Source organism: Palaemon carinicauda, chromosome 24 (assembly GCF_036898095.1).
Source record: "Palaemon carinicauda isolate YSFRI2023 chromosome 24, ASM3689809v2, whole genome shotgun sequence".
Classification (NCBI taxonomy): Eukaryota; Metazoa; Arthropoda; class Malacostraca; order Decapoda; family Palaemonidae; genus Palaemon; species Palaemon carinicauda.
In genome coordinates, this window is record NC_090748.1 from 84125755 (window position 1) to 84146704 (window position 20950).

The following is a 20950-nucleotide window of genomic DNA, read 5'->3' on the forward strand; positions in this document are numbered from 1 at the left end:
ACTCTGTTGCTCAACAGACACATACAGTAAAAACTCGCCAGCGATCGCTATACAGGTTGCGGGTGTGCCCACCAGCTCCAACTGTCGGCCAGATACCACTCTCGATGTAAACAAAGACTCAATTTCTTCTCTGTCGACGTGTCGACAAGACGTACTTTACTCGCTGTTGAACCTGGAGTTTTCCCATCATATTTGGTGAAGTACTTTAATTTGGTTTGAGCTTTCGCAGTACAGGTGTTTTTCTTCAAATAAATCCTTGAACTCTTTTTTTTTGGATCAGATTAATTGTTGATGACTTAGATCGTTTTTTGGAATTTTCCCTCGACTAATTCAAAATGGCTGACCCTTCACAAGTTCCCAAGTTCAGAAAATGTAATGCTAGGGACTGTCATAGGCATCTTCCAAAGGCTTCTCTCGACCCTCACACTGTTTGTTCCAATTGTCGGGGTAAAACCTGTCAATTGGAAGATCGGTGTGAGGAATGCGTGGGCCTTTCGGAATTCGATTTTATCGAATTTTAGAAATATACACGCAGACTAGAGAGAGATAGGGTAAGGAGAAGTTCTTCTAGGTCGGTAGATTTTTCCTCTCCACATGCCCCTGAACTTAATTCTTCCCCTGTAGTGGTTGTTCCTAACCCCCCTCCTAGCACTCAGGAACCGTCGATGGCAGACATGATGCGTGCTATTCATGCCTTGGGGGAGAGAGTTGAGTCTTTAGCAAGTGACCGAAATCAACTCATGGCGGACGTTAAGGAACTCAAGTGTCAAAGTGCCACGAAGGATAGTGTCTAAGTGCCTAGTGTTACGCAAAGTGTTGTGAACAGTGTTGCGCTCGAGGGTTCGTCTGTTCGTGCCTGTCGTCCTCCTAGTCCGGGATCTCTTGCAAGCTCCCAAGCCCAGGGGAGAAGCAATGTCGTACGACTCATGGGTTCGAGAGGCCTTGATCAGCGAACAGACGTTCCCTCTTTGGTATCAGGCGTATCTCTCCAAGATCGCCCCTACCAACGTAAGACGAGAGAGCCCATTTTTACCTCGTCGTCCGAAGATGTTTCTCGTAAGAAACCTTGGACCAAGGTCTCCAGACCTTTAAAACGTAAGTCGGTCCCTTCAGGACAAGTCCAACGTCCCGGTTGTAGCCACTGGGACAGTTCGGACCCGTTGCCGTCATCTGATGACTGCTCGCCGCCTAAGAGAGGCAAAGTTGTGCCGTCTCAGTCGCTCCCCCGTCTGTTACCGCACCTGCTTCCGTAGACCCTAAATGGGTGTTACTGCAGGACATGCAGTCCAAGCTTGCATCCTTGATGGAGGACTACAATGCGGAGAAGGTTGCTGCTGAACCTACTGGCCAACAACCATTCAAGCGGTCTGTTGTGCGTCCTGTTGACGTTGAGGTAGCTTTCTCGCGTCAACCAGTTGGGATAGTACCTCCACCGATGCGACCCAGTGTGGATTTCCAGCCGCATGTTGACGTTAGGCAACGCACGGATGTGGTTGGTGACGTTCAGGACGTTCATCAACCATCAGAGGTGACTTGTTTTGACGCGGTGCGTCAACCTCCGCAACCCGGTATGGTGTTGACTGCACAACCCAGACGGTCTAAACAGTCTCGGGTGGACGCTGTGCGTCCTCGCTCACCTGGGGTTGTTGACAGTTCCCAGACTGTTCAGCAGTTCCATGACGCTGCGTCCGGCTCCGTCACGTATGCACCAGTGCGACCGGACTCGGCGAGTCAAACGTTGCCCACACCTTTGCCGTTTTCTCATCCGTTATCGGATGAGGATCTGTCAGATGAGGACGTTGCTGAACCACATCCTGAGGATCAACCTTCAGAACTTTATGAGCCTAAAGCAGTTCAACCATCCTTGGACTTTAGAAAAGTCATGGCTGTGTTTAAGGAGTTGTTCCCTGACCACTTTATTTCTGTGGCTCCTCGTTCGCCGCCGTCAGAGTTTGTCTTAGGCGTTCCTACTATCATGACTGCCTTTACTAAACTCGTTCTCTCTCGCTCATCCAAGAGAGCTTTACGGCTGTTAGGCGATTGGTTAGAGACCAAGAGGAGTTTAGGGAAGACAGCATTTGCCTTCCCCCCATCTAAACTCTCGTCTAGATCGAGCGTCTGGTATGCCACGGGAGAAGTTCTCGGCTTGGGAGTTCCTGCCTCTGCCCAGGGCGACTTCTCAAGTCTTGTAGACTCTCCCCGCCGCCTTGCCATGAGACGCTCGAAGATTTGTTGGTCACCCTCGGACCTGGACCACCTTCTTAAAGGTATATTTAGGGCGTTCGAAGTCTTTAACTTCCTAGACTGGTGTTTAGGAGCCCTGAGTAGGAAAATCTCTTCTGCTGATAAGGATGTTTCCTTACTCATTATGTCCTGCATGGACAAGGCCGTCCGTGATGGGTCCAACGAACTTGCCGCTTCATTCACGTCCGGAGTCCTGAAGAAACGAGAGTCTCTATGTTCTTTCCTGTCTGCTGGAGTGACGCCATACCAAAGATCTGAGCTTCTCTTTGCGCCCTTGTCCAAGTGCCTGTTTCCTGAAGTCTTGGTTAAGGAAATTGCCTTGTCTTTAGTGCAGAAGGACACCCACGATCTAGTTGCGTCCTCGGCTCGCAAAGCTCCCCCTTTGCCTACATTGTCTGCTAGACCTAGGATAGACACTCCAGCGTCTCGGTTTATCCTGCCCTTTCGTGGCAGAGCCTCCAGCAGGGGAGGTGCTCGTGCCGAAGGGAAGAGAGGAAAGAGAAAAGGATCCAAGTCCTCTAAGGGCACCCCCCAGATGCTGAAGCCTTGACGAGGATGGGGGGCTTAGGGATTAGCAGCTGGGCTCTAATGAACAGTGGGAACTATTTCCCATTGGACCTCGGTGCCCAGCTGTCGATTCAACTAAATCAGTCAGCACTTTCTCTTTTACTTTTGATTATTTCTTTTTTCCTCCCATCTCTTCCTTTTGGGCTCGATATTGTTGACGACTTTGGCATGTTCGATTTTACTTTGGATGCCGCTTTGTATTTGGCAGAGTGTGGGATGGAGTGCATTCCATCTCAACCTGTGCCAATTTAGACGCCATCACCCTCTGGCAGACCCCATTGGGTGCAGACCAAGTCTGTTAAGAGTCGGGCTCCAGTGATCCGGTCTTAAGTCACCCATATTTGCGGGTAATGGTTGACGCCAGGCATTGGAGTCGACGGTGGGAGGGGCTAACTACCCCCACTGACCAGTGTACGCCCACCTTAAGAGAGGCAGCCCCTCTCTAATAGAGGACTGGTCCCCGCTGAAGCCTCTTCTCGTGTTGGGCCACATGGGATAGGAGGACTGACATCCTCCGATAAGAGGTGGATAACCCGGCTTGCTTTTTCAAAAAAACCCAACACCTCTGTTGACGACCTGGAAAATACAAACATGGACCTCGGCACAGACAGCTCCAACTCGGGTTCTAACATTGTAACGTTAGAACCTTATTCACGTCATGTGAATAATAAAATGCTAGAGAAGAAGAGAGAGAGAGTGAAAAATGATGACAGTACAGAAAGATATAGAAAAGTAGAAGTATTACCTGGTCACTATGAAGTAGTGAATTATGAAAAATTTTTTATCTTGGAATTTGAAAACGGAAGAAATGAGCGTATAAATGTTTTTAAAGCTAATAGAGAAATAGTTACCTTATGTGGAGGGCAGCCAAAAATTTTACCCCAGGGAAATGGAAGTCTCTTGATAGAGACACTCTCCCCATTACAAGGTGAAAGGTTAAAAACACTTACAACATTGAATGGTCATAGCGTAAAATGCGTTTCACACCCTACTTTCAACCAGAGTAGAGGTGTGATATATGCTCCAGAATTGTTGGATATAGAGGAGAAAGAAATAGAGGATGAACTGAGAAGTCAAGGAGTAGTTAAAGTAGTCAGAATGAGAAAGAGAGTTGGAGAACAACGTATCCCTCTAGCTACTCTGATTATAACATTTGATCAATGCCGATTACCAAATGTTATAAAAGCTGGATGGCTATCTTTGAAGGTAAAACCATATATCCCGTCACCATTGCGATGTTATCATTGCCAAATGTATGGCCATTTAAGCCAGAAATGTAAAGAAAAACTAAACAATAAGCCAGCTGTTTGTGCCAACTGTGGAAAAAGTAGTCATGGAGTATGCATAGAAAACCCTAATTGCATACATTGTGGGGAAGCACACCCAGCTACATCTAAAAGCTGTGTAAAGTTTATTTTTGAAAAAGAAATCCAGGCCATTAGGACCATGGAAAGGGTTACTTTTAAAGAGGCTCGTAAAAGAGCTCTTGAAAAGCAAATAAGACCAGGGGAACCTTTTTCAATGGTTCTGAAGAAAAACTTGTCAAACCACACAGACGAAAATTATATCTCTACTTCTAAGATAAAGAAACAAATGAAAGTAGTTAGAGAGGTTGAAAGTCCCATCGAAAATCTATATCCAGAAATTGTGGAAAAATCAAAACGGACACTTAAAGATCTGAAAATTATTCAAAAGCCAACTACTCCGATTTTAAACAATAGTACAAACCTCTCACAGGCCGTTTCCTTGCCTGATCTGATGGAGGTTGCACTCGAAACCAATTTACCTGGTGAACCCGTAGTGGGGAAGTCGCAAAAACCTGACAGATCACAACCTTTTAATCGAAAAAGAGAGAGACCTCCCTCCCTCTCTCCTCCTACCATAAGAAACATTAAAGTCACGACTTCCAATAAATATGATATCTTGTCTGCTGATGTTTCTGAACAACTAGAAGGTAAATTGAACTAATCAGAAATTCAAGTTGAGGTCCACCATCCTCCTCAACAATTAGATCAAAAGGACACAAAGAAAAAGAGAAACACAAAACCCACTATATCAAGATCCTCTCTAGAGTTACCTCCGGTAAACATTGTTAGATCAAATATTGCCAATGGGAAGACTTCATCTAAGGTGTCTTCCAAAAAATAAAACATAGTTTTTTCCACCATTCTGCAATGGAATTGCCAGGGTTTAAGGGCGAAATATGAACAACTTAAGCTCCTCATACGTGAGCACTCCCCTATAACAGTATGTCTACAAGAAAGCAAGCTCGATGCTAATACTCCTTGTCCTCGAGAGTATGTTAGCTATAGGACACCATATGATCAACGAGCAGGGAGCCATGGGGGAAGTCTTATATACGTTCGTCGAGATGTTCCCCAAATATCTTTGTCTATCTGTACCCCTCTGCAGGCAGTGGCTGTACAGATTGATATAGGGAGAAAATACACAATCTGTTCTCTTTACTTGCCTCCAAATGATAACATCTCATATGATAATATAGTAGAGGTGATTAAACAACTCCCGCAACCCTTTCTCTTACTAGGAGACCTTAATAGTAGACATCCTTTATGGGGTGATGTTTTAGCAAATGCAAGGGGTAATATTATATCGTCAATTTTGGAGAATGAAGATGTCGGACTCCTCAATACAGGAGAGCCCACACATTTTCATGTACAGACAGGTACCTTGTCCTGCATTGACTTATCGGTTGCAAGCTCTAACTGTCTTCTCGATTTTAATTGGAGAACATTAGATGATTGGCATACTAGTGATCATGCACCAATCATTATAAACACCAACAATGGTCCACCTTTACAAAGATCACCTCGATGGAATCTTGATAAGGCGGACTGGAATAGATTTCGGGAGTTAAGTGAAATTGAAGGAAATGCAGAACAGTTTGAAAGAGTTGATGATGCCATAGACTTACTTAATGGAACTCTTCACACAGCAGGAGTGAATTCCATTCCCAAAACAACTGGGATATTCAGACGACGACCAGTCCCCTGGTGGTCGTCAGAACTAACTGCCCTGCACAGAGCCACAAGAAAGTCTTTAACTCGATTGCGCATGCACCGTAATGAGGAGAATTTAGTCATATACAAGAAATGTAGAGCACAGTTCCGCCGTGCCATGAAAGAAGCTAGGCGCCAGTCTTGGATGTCCTTTGTTTCCTCCATCAACAGTAGAACACCAACATCATCTGTGTGGAGGAAAGTCAAAAAGATAGCAGGAAAATTCACCCCAAACCCACCACCAGTGTTAAAGATAAATGGCCAGTATATGACTGGAGCAACCGAAGTTAGCAATGCCCTGGCTGACCATTTCTCAAATGTATCGCGCAAGTGTCAAGCAGCTCCTGGTCACCAGTATAGGAGCAATGAAGAAAAGAAAGTTTTAAACTTCGCAACAAGAAAGCAAGAGTCATACAATTCTCCTTTTACTGAAAGAGAATTTGATTCTGCTCTTGCTACTTGTAACGATACAGCCCCTGGACCCGATGGAATTCCATATGCAATGATTAAACATGTACCTTTTAATACAAAGTTATTTATTTTAAGCATTTTTAATAGAATATGGCATGATACTAGTTATCCAAGTGTTTGGGAACTAGCAATTATTTTAGCCTTTTTAAAACCCGGTAAGGACAAGTTTTTAGCAGCAAACTACCGACCTATTGCATTGACATCTTGTTTATGTAAAATCATGGAGAAGATGGTCAATGCAAGACTGATTTGGTACCTTGAAAAGAAGAATATTTTATCACCCATTCAATGTGGATTCAGGAAAATGCACTCAACGACTGATGTGCTGATACAACTTGAGTCCTCCATTTGTGAAGCCTTTGCTTCCAAACAGCACCATGTGACAGTTTTTTTTGATCTTGAAAAGGCATATGATACCACATGGAGATACGGTATACTTAAAAGAATCCATGAGTGCGGATTGAGAGGTGAGCTACCACTATTCATCCAGTCATTTCTTTCACATAGAGTTTTCCAAGTGAGAGTTGGGGAAGCTCTATCACAGAGTAAATGCCAGGAAGAAGGAGTTCCTCAGGGGAGTGTGCTGAGTGTAACCCTTTTTGCACTAGCAATTAATGGGATATCCTCAGTCATTCCCCGGGATGTTCTTGCAACATTATTTGTGGATGATCTCTCCATATCATTTGCTGGAGCCAGAATGGCAATGGTTGAGAGAAAAATCCAACTCTCTATTGATAAAATTATCCATTGGGCCGATATGAATGGATTTAAGTTCTCAACAAGTAAAACTACAATTGTCCATTTCTGTCGTATACGGGGAGTACATCCAGACCCGGATATATACATCAAAGGTCAACGGATCCCATGTGCAAGTGAAGCAAAATTTTTAGGGTTGATATTTGATTGTAGGCTTACATGGGTTTCTCACTTAAAAACATTAAAAGCTAAATGTGTTGAAGCTATGAATCTTTTAAAAGTCCTGTCCCATACATCATGGGGGGCAGACCGCAATACAATTTTAAAATTATACAAGGCCTTGATATTTTCCAAAATTAGTTATGGATGCGAAATATACTCCTCAGCAACCCCAAGCCGGTTAAAAATACTAGATTCAATACATCATGCTAGCATTAGATTGTCCACAGGAGCCTTTAGAACCTCCCCTATCACAAGTCTCCTTGTTGATGCTGGGGAATTGCCTCTGGACCTTTACCGAATGTCCTCTATTATTCGGTATTGGTTTAGATTGCAAAGACTCCCCAATTCTTCAGCCTTTCAAACTGCAAGCCTTGTAAGGCACTCAACCTACTTTGAGTTGCACCCAAAATCTCCTCAACCTTTTGGGTTTCGGGTTAACCAATTATTAAACAATCTGGATATAATTAGAAATAAGGTGCTTCCATTCAAGGTATCATCAACGCCTCCATGGAAATTACCTGACATATCTTTTTGTAGATACTTTATTGGAGTTAAGAAGAATTTGACTGACTTAGAATCCAGGTCTCTTTTTATGGAACATGTTGAAGAACATAGAGGATCGACTTTTATATATACTGATGGCTCCAAATCTGATGCTGGCGTTGGATTTGGAGTACATAGTAATGATTTTAACTGTAGAGGTGCACTTCCTCTAACAGCTTCCATATTTACTGCCGAACTGTATGGCATATTAACCGCTATTGAGAAAATAGCTTTGGAAAAGGAGGGTAATTTTACAATTTTTAGTGATGCAAGGAGTGTTCTTCAGGCTTTAGAAGTTTTTAATTCTAGTAACCCTCTAGTTTTAAAGATTTTAGAATGGCTTTTTATTATTGGACGGAAAGGTATAACTGTTCGATTTTGTTGGGTTCCAGCACATGTAGGTGTGTCTGGGAATGAGAAGGCAGATTTACTGGCGAAGAATGCGGCATCCGAGTTGCTACCAAGGAGGTATCCCATTCCATGTAACGATCTCCTACCTTACATCAAGAAATTGGTATGTGATAAATGGCAACAGCACTGGGACAGTCAAGACGGCAATAAAATGAGGGAAGTAACAAATATCATATCACCTTGGAGGTATAACATGATTCCCCGAAAATGGGAGACGACTCTTTGTCGTCTCCGTATTGGTCACACACGGTTGACACACGAGTTTCTGCTGAAGGGCCAACACCAACCGTATTGCGAGGACTGCTTAGTACCTTTAACAGTGAGGCATTTGTTGACCGAATGCCCTAATTTTACTAACTTAAGAAATAGATATCTGTTTGAGGCTCGAGGTGAGGATGGCAGGTTTATCCTTGCCAAGATTCTTGGACATGATGTGTCTTACTATGCGAGTGGAATTTTTAGATTTATTTCAGAAGCAGGTCTTCTGAAAACTATTTAACTATTGTAATGACTTCTTAATTTTTATGGTTTTAATTGAATTTGCTTTTAATTTTCATATACAGTAAATGGTATCGGCGTCAATGACCTTAGATGTCAGGATGCCAGAAAACTTTCAATCAATCAATCAATCAATCCTCTAAGGGCAGAGTCTGACTGCCCGCAACTTCAGACAGCAGTAGTTGCCAGACTCAAGAACTTCTGGCAAGCCTGGGAGAAGAGAGGCGCAGATCAACAATCTGTGAGGTTGCTCAGAGATGGGTACAAAATCCCTTTTGTACGCAAACCCCCTCTAGTGACGTCCCCCATCGATCTCTCTCCCAGGTACAGAGAGGAAGAAAAGAGACAAGCCCTGAAACTGGAAGTGTCTCTTTTGCTAGAGAAGGGAGCGGTGGTCAAAGTCTCGGACCTTCAATCACCGGGGTTTTACAACCGTCTCTTCCTAGTATCAAAGAAGACAGGAGGTTGGAGACCGGTGCTAGACGTCAGTGCTCTGAATGTCTTTGTCACAAAGACGAAGTTTACCATGGAGACCACAAAGTTAGTCCTAGCAGCGGTCAGAAAGGAAGACTGGATGGTCTCTCTAGACCTAAGGGACGCCTACTTCCACATCCCCATTCACTCAGACTCCCAACCCTTTCTGAGATTTGTCTTCGAAGATGTGGTGTACCAGTTTCGGGCCCTGTGCTTTGGCCTAAGCACAGCTCCTCTCGTGTTTACGAGGCTTATGAGGAATGTGGCAAAATTCCTCCACTTATCGGACATCCGAGCCTCCCTTTATTTGGACGACTGGCTTCTCAGAGCCTCTTCCAGTCGTCGCTGTCTGAAGGATCTCAATTGGACTCTAGATCTGACCAAGGAATTGGGACTCCTAGTCAATTTGGAAAAGTCGCAGCTGGTCCCATCCCAAACTATTCTGTATTTAGGGATGGAGATTCACAGTCAAGCTTTTCGGGCTTTTCCGTCGGCCCCCAGAATAGATCAAGCCCTTCTCTCCATCCAGAAGATGCTGAAGAAAGAACGCTGCTCAGTCAGGCTGTGGATGAGTCTGGTAGGGACGCTGTCATCCCTGGAGCAATTTGTCTCACTAGGAAGGCTACACCTCCGTCCTCTTCAATTCCATTTGGCTTTTCACTGGAAAAAGGACAAGACGCTAGAGGCGGTCTCGATCCCAATTTCCGAAAAGATAAAGTCTTGTCTGACTTGGTGGAAGGACAATATCAGCCTACGAGAGGGTCTTCCCCTGGCAGTTCAGATACCCAACCACGTTCTCTTCTCGGACGCATCGGACTTGGGCTGGGGCGCGACGCTGGACGGTCGGGAATGCTCAGGTCTGTGGAACTCGAGTCAGAGGAGCATGCATATCAACAGCAAGGAGCTTTTGGCGGTTCATCTGGCCTTGAAAAGCTTCGAGTATCTCCTTCGAGGCAAAGTGGTGGAAGTAAACTCGGACAACACCACGGCCTTGGCGTACATTCCCAAACAGGGAGGTACCCACTCACTGACGTTGTACGAGATCGCAAGGGACCTGCTCATCTGGTCAAAAGATTGAGGCATCTCCCTAGTAACGAGGTTCATCCAGGGCGACTTGAACGTCCTAGCAGATTGTCTCAGTCGGAAAGGTCAAGTAATTCCAACCGAATGGACCCTCCACAAGGATGTGTGCAAGAGACTTTGGGCGACTTGGAGTCAACCCACCATAGATCTCTTTGCAACCTCGCTGACCAAGAGGCTTCCAATCTATTGCTCTCCAGTCCCGGACCCAGCAGCAATACATATAGATGCCTTCCTCCTAGATTGGTCACATCTGGATCTTTACGCATTCCCACCATTCAAGATTGTCAACAAGGTACTGCAGAAATTCGCCTCTCACGAAGGGACAAGGTTGACGTTAGTTGCTCCCCTCTGGCCCGCGAGAGAATGGTTCACCAAGGTACTTCGATGGTTAGTAGACGTTCCCAGAAGTCTTCCTCTAAGAGTAGACCTTCTACGTCAGCCACACGTAAAGAAGGTACACCAAAGCCTCCACGCTCTTCGTCTGACTGCCTTCAGACTATCGAAAGACTCCCGAGAGCTAGAGGCTTTTCGAAGGAGGCAGCCAGTGCGATTGCTAGAGCAAGGAGAGCGTCTACCATTAGAGTCTACCAATCGAAGTGGGAAGTCTTCCGAGACTGGTGCAAGTCAGTTTCCGTATCCTCGACCAGTACCTCTGTAGCCCAAATAGCTGATTTTCTCTTATACCTGAGAAAAGGACGATCCCTTTCAGCTCCCACTATCAAGGGCTACAGAAGCATGTTGGCCTCGGTCTTCCGGCATAGAGGCTTAGATCTTTCCAACAATAAAGATCTGCAAGACCTCCTTAAGTCTTTCGAGACCACTAAGGAGCGTCGTTTGGCTACTCCTGGGTGGAATTTAGACGTGGTCCTAAGATTCCTCATGTCAGACAGGTTTGAGCCTTTACAGTCAGCCTCCCTGAAAGATCTCACTCTTAAGACTCTTTTCCTGGTATGCTTAGCCTCGGCTAAAAGAGTCAGTGAGCTTCATGCCTTCAGCAAGAACATCGGATTTTCGTCAGAAAAAGCTACTTGTTCTCTGCAACTTGGTTTTCTAGCCAAAAATGAGCTACCTTCTCGTCCTTGGCCTAAATCTTTCGATATTCCCAGCTTATCGGAGATCGTAGGCAATGAACTAGAAAGAGTCTTATGCCCTGTTAGAGCTCTTAAGTTCTACTTAGCTCGTACTAAACCTTTACGAGGCCAATCTGAAGCGTTATGGTGTTCGGTTAAGAAACCATCCTCGCCTATGTCAAAGAATGCTTTGTCATATTTTATCAGATTGTTAATACGAGAAGCTCATTCACACTTGAGTGAGGAAGACCGATCTTTGCTTAAGGTTAAGACGCACGAGGTTAGAGCTGTAGCAACTTCCGTGGCCTTTAAGCAAAATAGATCTCTGCAAAGTATCATGGACGCAACCTATTGGAGAAGCAAGTCAGTGTTCGCGTCATTTTACTTGAAAGATGTTCAGTCTCTTTACGAGAACTGCTACACACTGGGACCATTCGTAGCAGCGAGTGCAGTAGTGGGTGAGGGCTCAACCACTACAATTCCCTAATTCCATATCCTTTTAATCTGTCTCTTGAAATGTTTTAATGTTGTTTTTATGGGTTGTCCGGAAGGCTAAGAAGCCTTTCGCATCCTGGTTGATTTGGCGGGTGGTCAAAGTCATTTCTTGAGAGCGCCCAGATTAGGGGTTTGATGAGGTCCTGTTGTATGGGTTGCAGCCCTTGATACTTCAGCTCCTAGGGGTCTGTCAGCATCCTAAGAGGATCGCTGGGCTCCGTAAGGAAGACGTACTTACAAGGCAGAGTAATCGTCTAAGTCGACTTCCTTACCAGGTACCTATTTATTTTGGTTTTGTTATATTGATAACTGTCAAAATGAAATAAAAAACTCTTAGCTTATACGATGTAAACATATTGAACTGGTCTCTACCCACCTCCTTGGGTGTGAATCAGCTATTATATATTCACCGGCTAAGTTAAATATTTAAAAATGATATTTTAATTATAAAATAAATTTTTGAATATACTTACCCGGTGAATATATAAATTAAACGACCCTCCCTTCCTCCCCAATAAAGACGCAGTGGGATGAGAAGAAATTGAGTCTTTGTTTACATCGAGAGTGGTATCTGGCCGACAGTTGGCGCTGGTGGGCACACCCGCAACCTGTATAGCTATCGCTGGCGAGTTTTTACTGTATGTGTCTGTCGAGCAACAGAGTTGCAGCTATTATATATTCACCGGGTAAGTATATTCAAAAATTTATTTTATAATTAAAATATCATATTTAAAATGAAGGTTCTGCTTTCCTTGATATATGAAACTTAGACAAAGTTTTACTTCATTTCTATCATTTTGATAGAAAGTACTTCTTTGTTTACAATATTTGGACAGAATTCAATTCCAGTTGTAATTAGATAACATCTTACGATAGGTTTAGTATTTAAAAAGGAAAGTCTTATTTCAGTTTTAAGGTTTGAAATAATGGAAGTATATTCAATAAGAATTCCTTTGTAACACTTCCATAAGCAGAAAAAAGTTTATATGGAAGACAAAGTTTGAAATAATTGTTTGGAATAGATTTTATATGAGGACAAAGTATTGGTTTTTAAAAGACAATATCTTAATCTGATTAATAAAACAAAGATAAGAGAACTAATGAAAGTCTAGTAATTCTTTAGTCAACATTTATATTTTCTAAGCAAACTTCAAACAAATCTTGATTTCATTTCATGCTGACTAATTGCCAAATTGGTAAAAAGGACGTTTTCCATTCGAGATATTCATCATGAAAAATATTATTTATGTTATTCACAAAAAACATTTGATTAAACTTGTAGTTAATCTGACAAGGAAATTTCCGTGTTGATGCTTGCAATTAGAGATACTGATAAAATCCAAGTAATATGCGGAACTAAGAATGAATATAGATGGAGACTATCATATGTCCCATGAAATTTTGAGTTTTATTACCTTTATTTCATCATAAAAATTGTTATGGAGAAGGAGAGAGGATGATTCAAATCACAAGGTACGTGATGAAGAGAGTAAAGTAATATGCACGTTTGCTTTTACCAATGTGAATTATCAGTGAAATTATAAAGAAAATTTTAAAACTATTATTATTTGAATTATGATTATTCAAATTATCGTTATTAAAAGTACTGTTATTTGAATTATTAAAGTTGTTATTGAAATTGGAAGCAATGCCAGAACCATAACATTTGCATTATGGCCTAGTGGTACTCGCACCATCAGCAATTGAAAGGCCAATCATTAGTGCCCAATTAGTTTTGTGTTTTTGTATGATATATTCAGCACACAGTTACTGGGCAATACAATGCTACTATCATGTACCGGACGTGTATCACACAGGCTCGTACATCGTAACGGTATTTCTATATATATATATATATATATATATATATATATCATCATCGCACTGATAACCTGTTCGTGCCTGCATATTCTTGAATCGTTGTGTTTGAATTTTTGTACTGTTCTTGACTGGAACGGGTTGTATATATACGCATGCTCCGTCCTAATAAATTTAGTTGCGTTCGACAGTCACTCGACTGGGAGCCTAAGTACTTCCACATTGCCTAATGAGTTTCATAGGCAGATTGCACACCTACAAGTAATTACCAGCAAATTTTGACTAACCTCTGGACCTACCAATGATTCTAATAACAGTTTTTCATTGAAATGACAATTTTGTGATTAATGTGCTGATAATTAGCATGTGCTGTTTACCCAGTTGACTCTTTGATTTTTAATAATTTATATTACTTTCGGGCCACTTGAGAATCCTAGGTTGAATTTCGATGTAAGGTTGAAGTTTATTTGATAGAATGTCGCCCAAATGTGCGCTGTCATTGCTGGGATCTTATATATTTCAAAAGAAAAAATTATGTAAGCATGCAAGGGGAGTTTATTAGCACAGACTAGAACAAGAGATCATATTCTTTGTTTTACTTGTGATTTCGGATTCATCAATTCCTCAGAGTATTAAACGATGAGATATTGACTGTGTAAGAATAGGCAGCAGGTAAATGCATTTAATAATGAATAATTAAAAACTCAATAAACTGTTGGGAGAGAAACAAACAATTAACAAATGAATCAACTGAATTTAGTTGGTAAAGAACAAGTTAATCCAAAATTACCAGGAGATTTAATCAGGGAATATATATAGTAAATATCTCAACACACTGACCCACATACTAACTGCACTATGGGAAATGTAGACTACAAGTCATTGGCCCGACGGTCAAGTTGTTGCTTATGGGAAGGACTGTAGGCTATTAGTGTATTGTAGAAATGGCGAGTTTAGGTAGGAGAAAAGCAGCAGTCATAGGATCTGTTATAATCCAAGGGAATCAAGCTGATCTTCTCGTTGCACATAAATATAGGTTTCCGAGAACAAGCTTTTTGAGTATTTTTTTCTTTTTGCTGTATCACCATTATGAATAGCGATAAGAAATCATGAATGAAATATTTGAGCAACAGAAGTTTACTGCACGTGTTTCACACACACTTGTACATTGTAATGGCGTTTTCATTTTTATATCTCGTTCTCCACCCCCCCCCCCCCCACCCCCCCGCACTGATGACAGAAACTATTTAAGCTTGCCTTTTCTTGCTTCAGTTGGTTTGAATTTTTGTGACGTTCCTGCTTGTAAGTACTTGCTCGTTGACTGTGCAATATAGTTTATTGCTTCCCACTCGCCTCTCTGTTACAATCTAACAGCCCAGTCACACAATTGGTGACTGCCAGAGGAACAGCTCCCTCCCGCCTTCCCCATTTCTGCTGTGCTCTACTGTTTGATGATGCCACCCTCTAACCCTAACTCTTCTCTCCAAGCTACATCCATGAAACTACTGTCCTTCGCCAATACAGAGGCAGTTGTTTGGTTTTAGCGTGCCAAGGTTCAGTTTCGTATCAAGGGCGTGACTCACTAAAGAACCAAAGCAGACTATGTCCTTACAGTGATCCACAAGGACACTCCAAACATACCTCCTGTAGCAGTACTTGCCATTGCCAGCTGCCCATATAGCCAAGCTTTTTCCAGCTCTCTAAACAACCATTGGGAGATCAAAAGGTTTCCCTCGGCCTCAAGGAAGTGACCATTATTGTAGCCTGCAACCTGCCGCAAATGACTCTACTCAGGAGGTGAACCTACTTCGTGCCCTTTGGTAATAATGCCTACCCGAACCTGTACACCCTGCCATCCCCGATGCTGATATTTGGCCCATGAAGAACTTATAACTAAAGTCGACGCCCTGTTGGACAGCTACTTTACCACTTTCAAGACCTCCACTCCTGACGAAGAGGACAACTATTCAACATTGACCGAAGCTGACATGAATGCGGTTGGACACAAACGCCCACCCCATGATGTGCTGGAGTGCTGACAAAGTCGCCCACCTCCCACACATGCCACCCCTCGCTCACGCCCCAACCAACGACTTCTCCAGCCACTTACTGTCGCCTATGGGCTGCAGTTATACTATTACCCCTCCAAATTCGCGGCTGCTGTGAAGAAATCTGAGAACGGTGTGGAAAAAATTAATAATAGTTGGGGAAAATACAAACCATTTCCACATATAACAAGCTTGGGTTATATATGTTTTAAAATAACTTCCATTATCAATTCCCTTTTCTCATAATGTCTGATATTCTACTTCAGTACTGTACTATAATGATTTTCCATATATTGACTGTCAAGATTTAAATTTTTCTTAAATAGGTTAAAATGTTTTGCAAGCATAATGTAAATGTTTAAGGGGTATGTATATATTTTTGTTTGGTCCTACCAACTGTCTTAACAACATTTGTTTTTGCAGCACGCCCTACTCTCTGTAGGGTTTGAATGTGTAACCAGAGTTTGAGTCAATAGAAGTACTGTACTGAACAAGAATAGGTTCTTTCATCAAAAAAAAGAAAAAAAAGAACATACGGCAGACATTTATGTTGACAGAAGTTCCCAATTGTAAGGGAAGTTTACTCGAGACCACTGTATGTACAGTATACAGTATAGGAACAGAGTATCTGTCTAGTACTTTTCATAACAATTATGAATGTGGTTGATAGCCTGTTACCAGTGTTTAGTGGTGTGTGTGTCTGCTCTGTATTCATTTTACACTGCCTATGAACTGTAAGTACCATCATGTGTTTGACTGAATAACACCACAACCAATGTATTATAAGGCCATTGGCGATTGCTCTTGTTGTTGACAAAATTTTTGAGACATTGTTATTGTGGGCCTGCAGAGACCTGCAAGTCATCGTATGCGGCATTACCGTTTAGAGTATGATAATTTTAAGTGACTTTGCAGTTTAGTGGTGAACTGGATATTGAAAGAACAGTAGTGATTCAGGGGAAAGTATTCTAGTTCAGTAGCCTCATAGATTTATATATTTCTTATGGGTGGTTGGTTTGAGATGGCTTAGTAAACGTGAGTGACCAGTATGTGAATGATTTTTTATTCTTTTTCAAAGTTGGTTTATCTTGTTATCCTGTTGCTGAAGCTTGATGTAAAGGGATGCTAATTTTGCCCTAAATCTGACTATTGGAATTGACAGATGAATATTTAGAAATAAATTCTTTCTTTCTTTTATTAATACAGCATCTCATTCCAGTTCCTTAAACCACGGAGTTCCCCTACTCAGCCACTGTTTTTTTAATCTTTCAAGTAACTTATAATAATCCCTTTCACCTAATGTTCTTATACCTTTACTCACATGTTAATCCAGCTAGACCAATGAAAGGTATGATAAACACCAAGATTCAAGCTGGGTCCCCTTGCCCAGTATAAATCAAGGGGTGGTGCCCAGAGCTCCGTTCTCTTGACCTGTTACTTAGGTTTTTTTGGGTATTCCACCGTTGTATATTTGTTGTGTAGTGAACGTCGGGTTGTGGTCGGCATTCGGACACTAGGCAGTTCGGGTGCTACCTCTGGCCACAGTCCGCAAACCACTACAACAGTTGTGAGTGACCAAAAATACATGTAAGTACGCCATTGCTTGTGGCAGTTGCTTCCTCTATCACAAATCTTTTCTTTTTAAATGATGCAGGTACAGGCGTGCGTGCAGATGCTTGCCTTTTTATTTCTACCAAGGTCTCACTCCAGGACACGACGTAGTCTTCCTAAGCCTGCTGACGTCTGCCTGGTAGCTGCCAACGGATCTGCGATCTCTACCCATGAGTAAGAGACCCTGACATTATCGTTTGGAGCACCAAATATCATTGGAAGTTACTTGTTGCTTACGTCACATTGCCAATCCTTGGTGCAGATTTCCTCTCCCATTTCCACATCCTGGTTGCTTACTGACTGTTAGTCACTGCAGACTCTTAATCGTCGGCACTTCTTCATTCCGCCCCCTCCGACCTCGCTCTTCACATCAGTGCACCAACGGATGCCTACGCCCATCTCCTCATATCGTACCTGGAATTCTTCTGTCCAGAACTTCGCTAAATGCTCATGGTTCCCGCCAAACATGGTATTTATCACCATGTCAAGATGACTGGACCCCCAGTGTTCACCTGATTCAGGCGTCTGGAATCGCATCATTTGGTAGCCACTAAACAAATATTCTCCAGAATGGAAGAAATAGGCCTTTACCAAAACGTCAGTACTTGTAGACCATGACAATGGATACTTGCCCCAATGCGCTGTTAGGTGTTTGATTTCATTCATGGCCTATCACATCCATTGTGCCGATCCACTGCACAGCTACTGAAAACAATGTTCTTTTAGCAAGGCATTACAAAGGATAATAAGGATTGTATCCACACCTGTTATCCATGCCAAACTTCAAAAGTACATCTACACACGGATTCAGGAGTGGGCACCCTCCCCTCAACCTCAGCATAGTTTTCCCACATTCACGTTGATTTCTTTGGTCCCCTACTCGCACCACAAGGCCATCGTTACCTATTTACCATCATTGACTGCTCCACTCGTCGGCCTGAAGCCATCCCCATGCAAACTGCAACGTCCAGTGAATGGTGAGATCTGGTATCGATGAATATATTACCTCTGACAGGGATATCACTTTCAACTCTCAATTGTGGACATCATTAGCGAATCTTATGGGCATCACTCTATACAGTTGTGTATCAGACAACCACCTACAACCCTGCAGCCAATGGAATTGTTGAATGTTTTCATCGCACCCTCAAACCAGCTTTGATGTCGTGATGCAATGACTTCAACTGGTTTACTCAGCTACCTGACTCCTCCTGTGACTAAGGACCACTTGTAAAAATACCCAGGATGTCTTGGCAGCTGAAAATGTGTATGGGGACCTTTTGGTCGTCCATGCCAAGTTTATCCATTGGTAACCACCTCTGACAACCTCCAGTGCCTACGTCATGTAGGGGAAAATTTTCCTTGCTGTCAGACTTACAAGCCCCCAGCAAAGCAATACGTACCGACGGATTTGCACAAGGCATTGCACGTTTTCCTCCGCAATGACATTAGCCAGCCATGGGCCCTTTCCTCATGATCTTTTGCACTCCGAAGGCTCTCTTCATTAACATTGGTGGAAAAGAAGACTGGGTTTCCATTGGCCGTTTTAAACCTGTGGATCTCCTGTAAGGTGACCCGCCTACAGTGCGCCTCTCAAGAGCAGGGCACCCTATATCACATGCATGTCTTTTTTAAGGTAGGAGCCATGTATTGCACGTGTTTCACACTCGTACACTTTACCGGTATTTCCTTTTTTTGGTACATCTCACTCTCCCCTCACACTAATAAAGGAACCAGTTTAATCTTGCCTTTTCTTGCATTAGTTGGCTTGCATTTTAGCGACGTTCTTGCTCACAAGTACTTGTATATAAGCTCGTTATCTGTGTAATAAAATTTGGTTGTGTTCCTCTCTCTTATAACCTAACAGCCCACTCGCACAGAAGCAACACGAAAAGAAAGGAGAGGTGGAAAGGGAAAAGTTAACTGAATAAAGGTGTAGGTGATATTACTGTACATTAGAGGCCATTTTATGGCCTTAAGCTCTTGTGGAATTCCAAAGCCGCTCGACTTCCTAGCAATATTTGGGGTTGTATCCAAATCTTCCAGGCTACACGAGTGTCATTAATCTAAGATAATTAAGTTTATTGTGTTGATAAATGCATTAATCGGGATGCATATGGGATCATTTGAAACTTGGGTAAATTGATGATTGTTCCGACACAGAGACTTAGCTCGAAACACTTTCTTAGGAGGTTACTGGTAACTCCTCTCAAACGACCAGAGTTTTGTGTAGTTTACCCTACTCCCATTCTCTATAATGACCTGCTAGCGGGAGAGAACGTGACCTGGGGGCAATGCCCGAGGTCGGCCGCGTGGCTTTGTGCTTGACCCAGCCAGTAAGTTTTTTGGTCGCGTCGTGTGTACATGCCGCTCCTCAGTTCTCTGTGCGACCCCCTTTGTGTTTGATACCACGTGCTTCCCACATGGTCTGGATTCCTTAGCGAGTGTCTAGTGCCTTACCTACGTTCTTTTGCTATCGCTCCCTTGTGCTTTACTAGTGTTTTAGTGCTTTCCCTTTTGACGTTCTTGTGTCTAACGGTCTTTTGTGTTGTGCTATGGAGCACGCTCGCCGTTGTCCTGGGCCTAGAGCCGGTAACTCGTGTGGGGCTTTTCTGTCCAAGCCCGATGTAGACCCGCATACGCTTTGTACCTCGTGTAGGGGTAAAGCCTGTTCGTCGTCGGACACGTGTTCCGAATGTGCCGATTGGAGTGAGATCCAGTGGGTGAAATTCGGCACCAAAAATAAAAAGACGTCGAAGAGGTCGCCTAGGAAGACTAGCTTATCTTCCCCTGCAACTTTGGCAGGAGAAGGGTCAGGTAGAGTCCATCCTTCATCCCCTACCCAGAGTAGGGGACGAGGTAAGTCCAGGGAGAACAAGCTGTTGGCCCCTCTTTCCCAAGAGAGGGAGTTTGTGGGGGAATCTTCGTTTGCCAAGGCAGTTCAGGCGCCTGTAAGTGAGGGTAGTGGGGGTCCGAGGGAAACAGCTCGCTCACCTAGGGGCCGCGTCTCGTCGGAGGACCCCATGTGGTCTAATAATGTCTAATTTTCTTCACCAGATTCCTGGGTAGAGGTTTCAGGGACATCAGCGATGGAGGGCGCCGTCGGCAGAGAGGAGTCCCCGCAAGAGGATCCATTGGCTTGGGACATACCGAGGACGCCGATGAGGTCCCCACTGGACATGGAGGAAGGTCTAAGCGAGTCCTTCCCCTGCATGGCTGGCCCGTCGGGGTGGTTACCGACGAAGACTTCGCTGCAGGAGAGTCTCCCAATTCCATCTACGCCAGGGGTACGGCGTAGCCCCAAGAAAACACCATCAAGTACTAGGTCTCGGTACGGGGGTAAGTCTTACTCGTCGGCTTCTTCAAGCAGTGAACGACGGAGACGCCAGAGGAGGAAGAGAGATCGATCTGTGCAGAGGAACTCCCCTTCGCGGTCTCCCACAGGATCTCGGGACAGGAAGAGTCCCCGTTCCCCTCCAACCAAAAGCAGGAGACCAGTCTCCCCGCAAGGGACGTGGGTTTTCGTCCCAAGCAAAAACCTGAAAGACCTTACTAGGTCCACTAGATCGACACCTGAGCGGGCAGGAGACAGTCCTCAATAAAAAAGAATAAGTTCTTCTCCAGTGACTCTGTGATAACACATTATTATTATTATTATTATTATTATTATTTTTTTTTTTTT

General features: G+C 43.4%; 1 protein-coding gene across 2 annotated transcripts in view; it reads left to right on the forward strand.

Annotated features, from left to right (window-relative positions):
• The window catches only part of LOC137617878 (AH receptor-interacting protein-like), a 151705-nt gene that overhangs the window by 104486 nt on the left and 26269 nt on the right, over positions 1 to 20950 (forward strand). The window contains exon 3 of one of the 2 annotated variants that reach the window (XM_068347825.1): positions 16081 to 16140. The exons of the other annotated variant lie outside the window; for it this stretch is intronic. Within the exon in view, the coding sequence (XP_068203926.1) occupies positions 16081 to 16125 (45 nt within the window). The 3' untranslated portion in view covers positions 16126 to 16140. Of the gene's footprint in view, positions 1 to 16080; positions 16141 to 20950 lie in introns of those variants that run through there. 2 annotated transcript variants of the gene reach the window in all.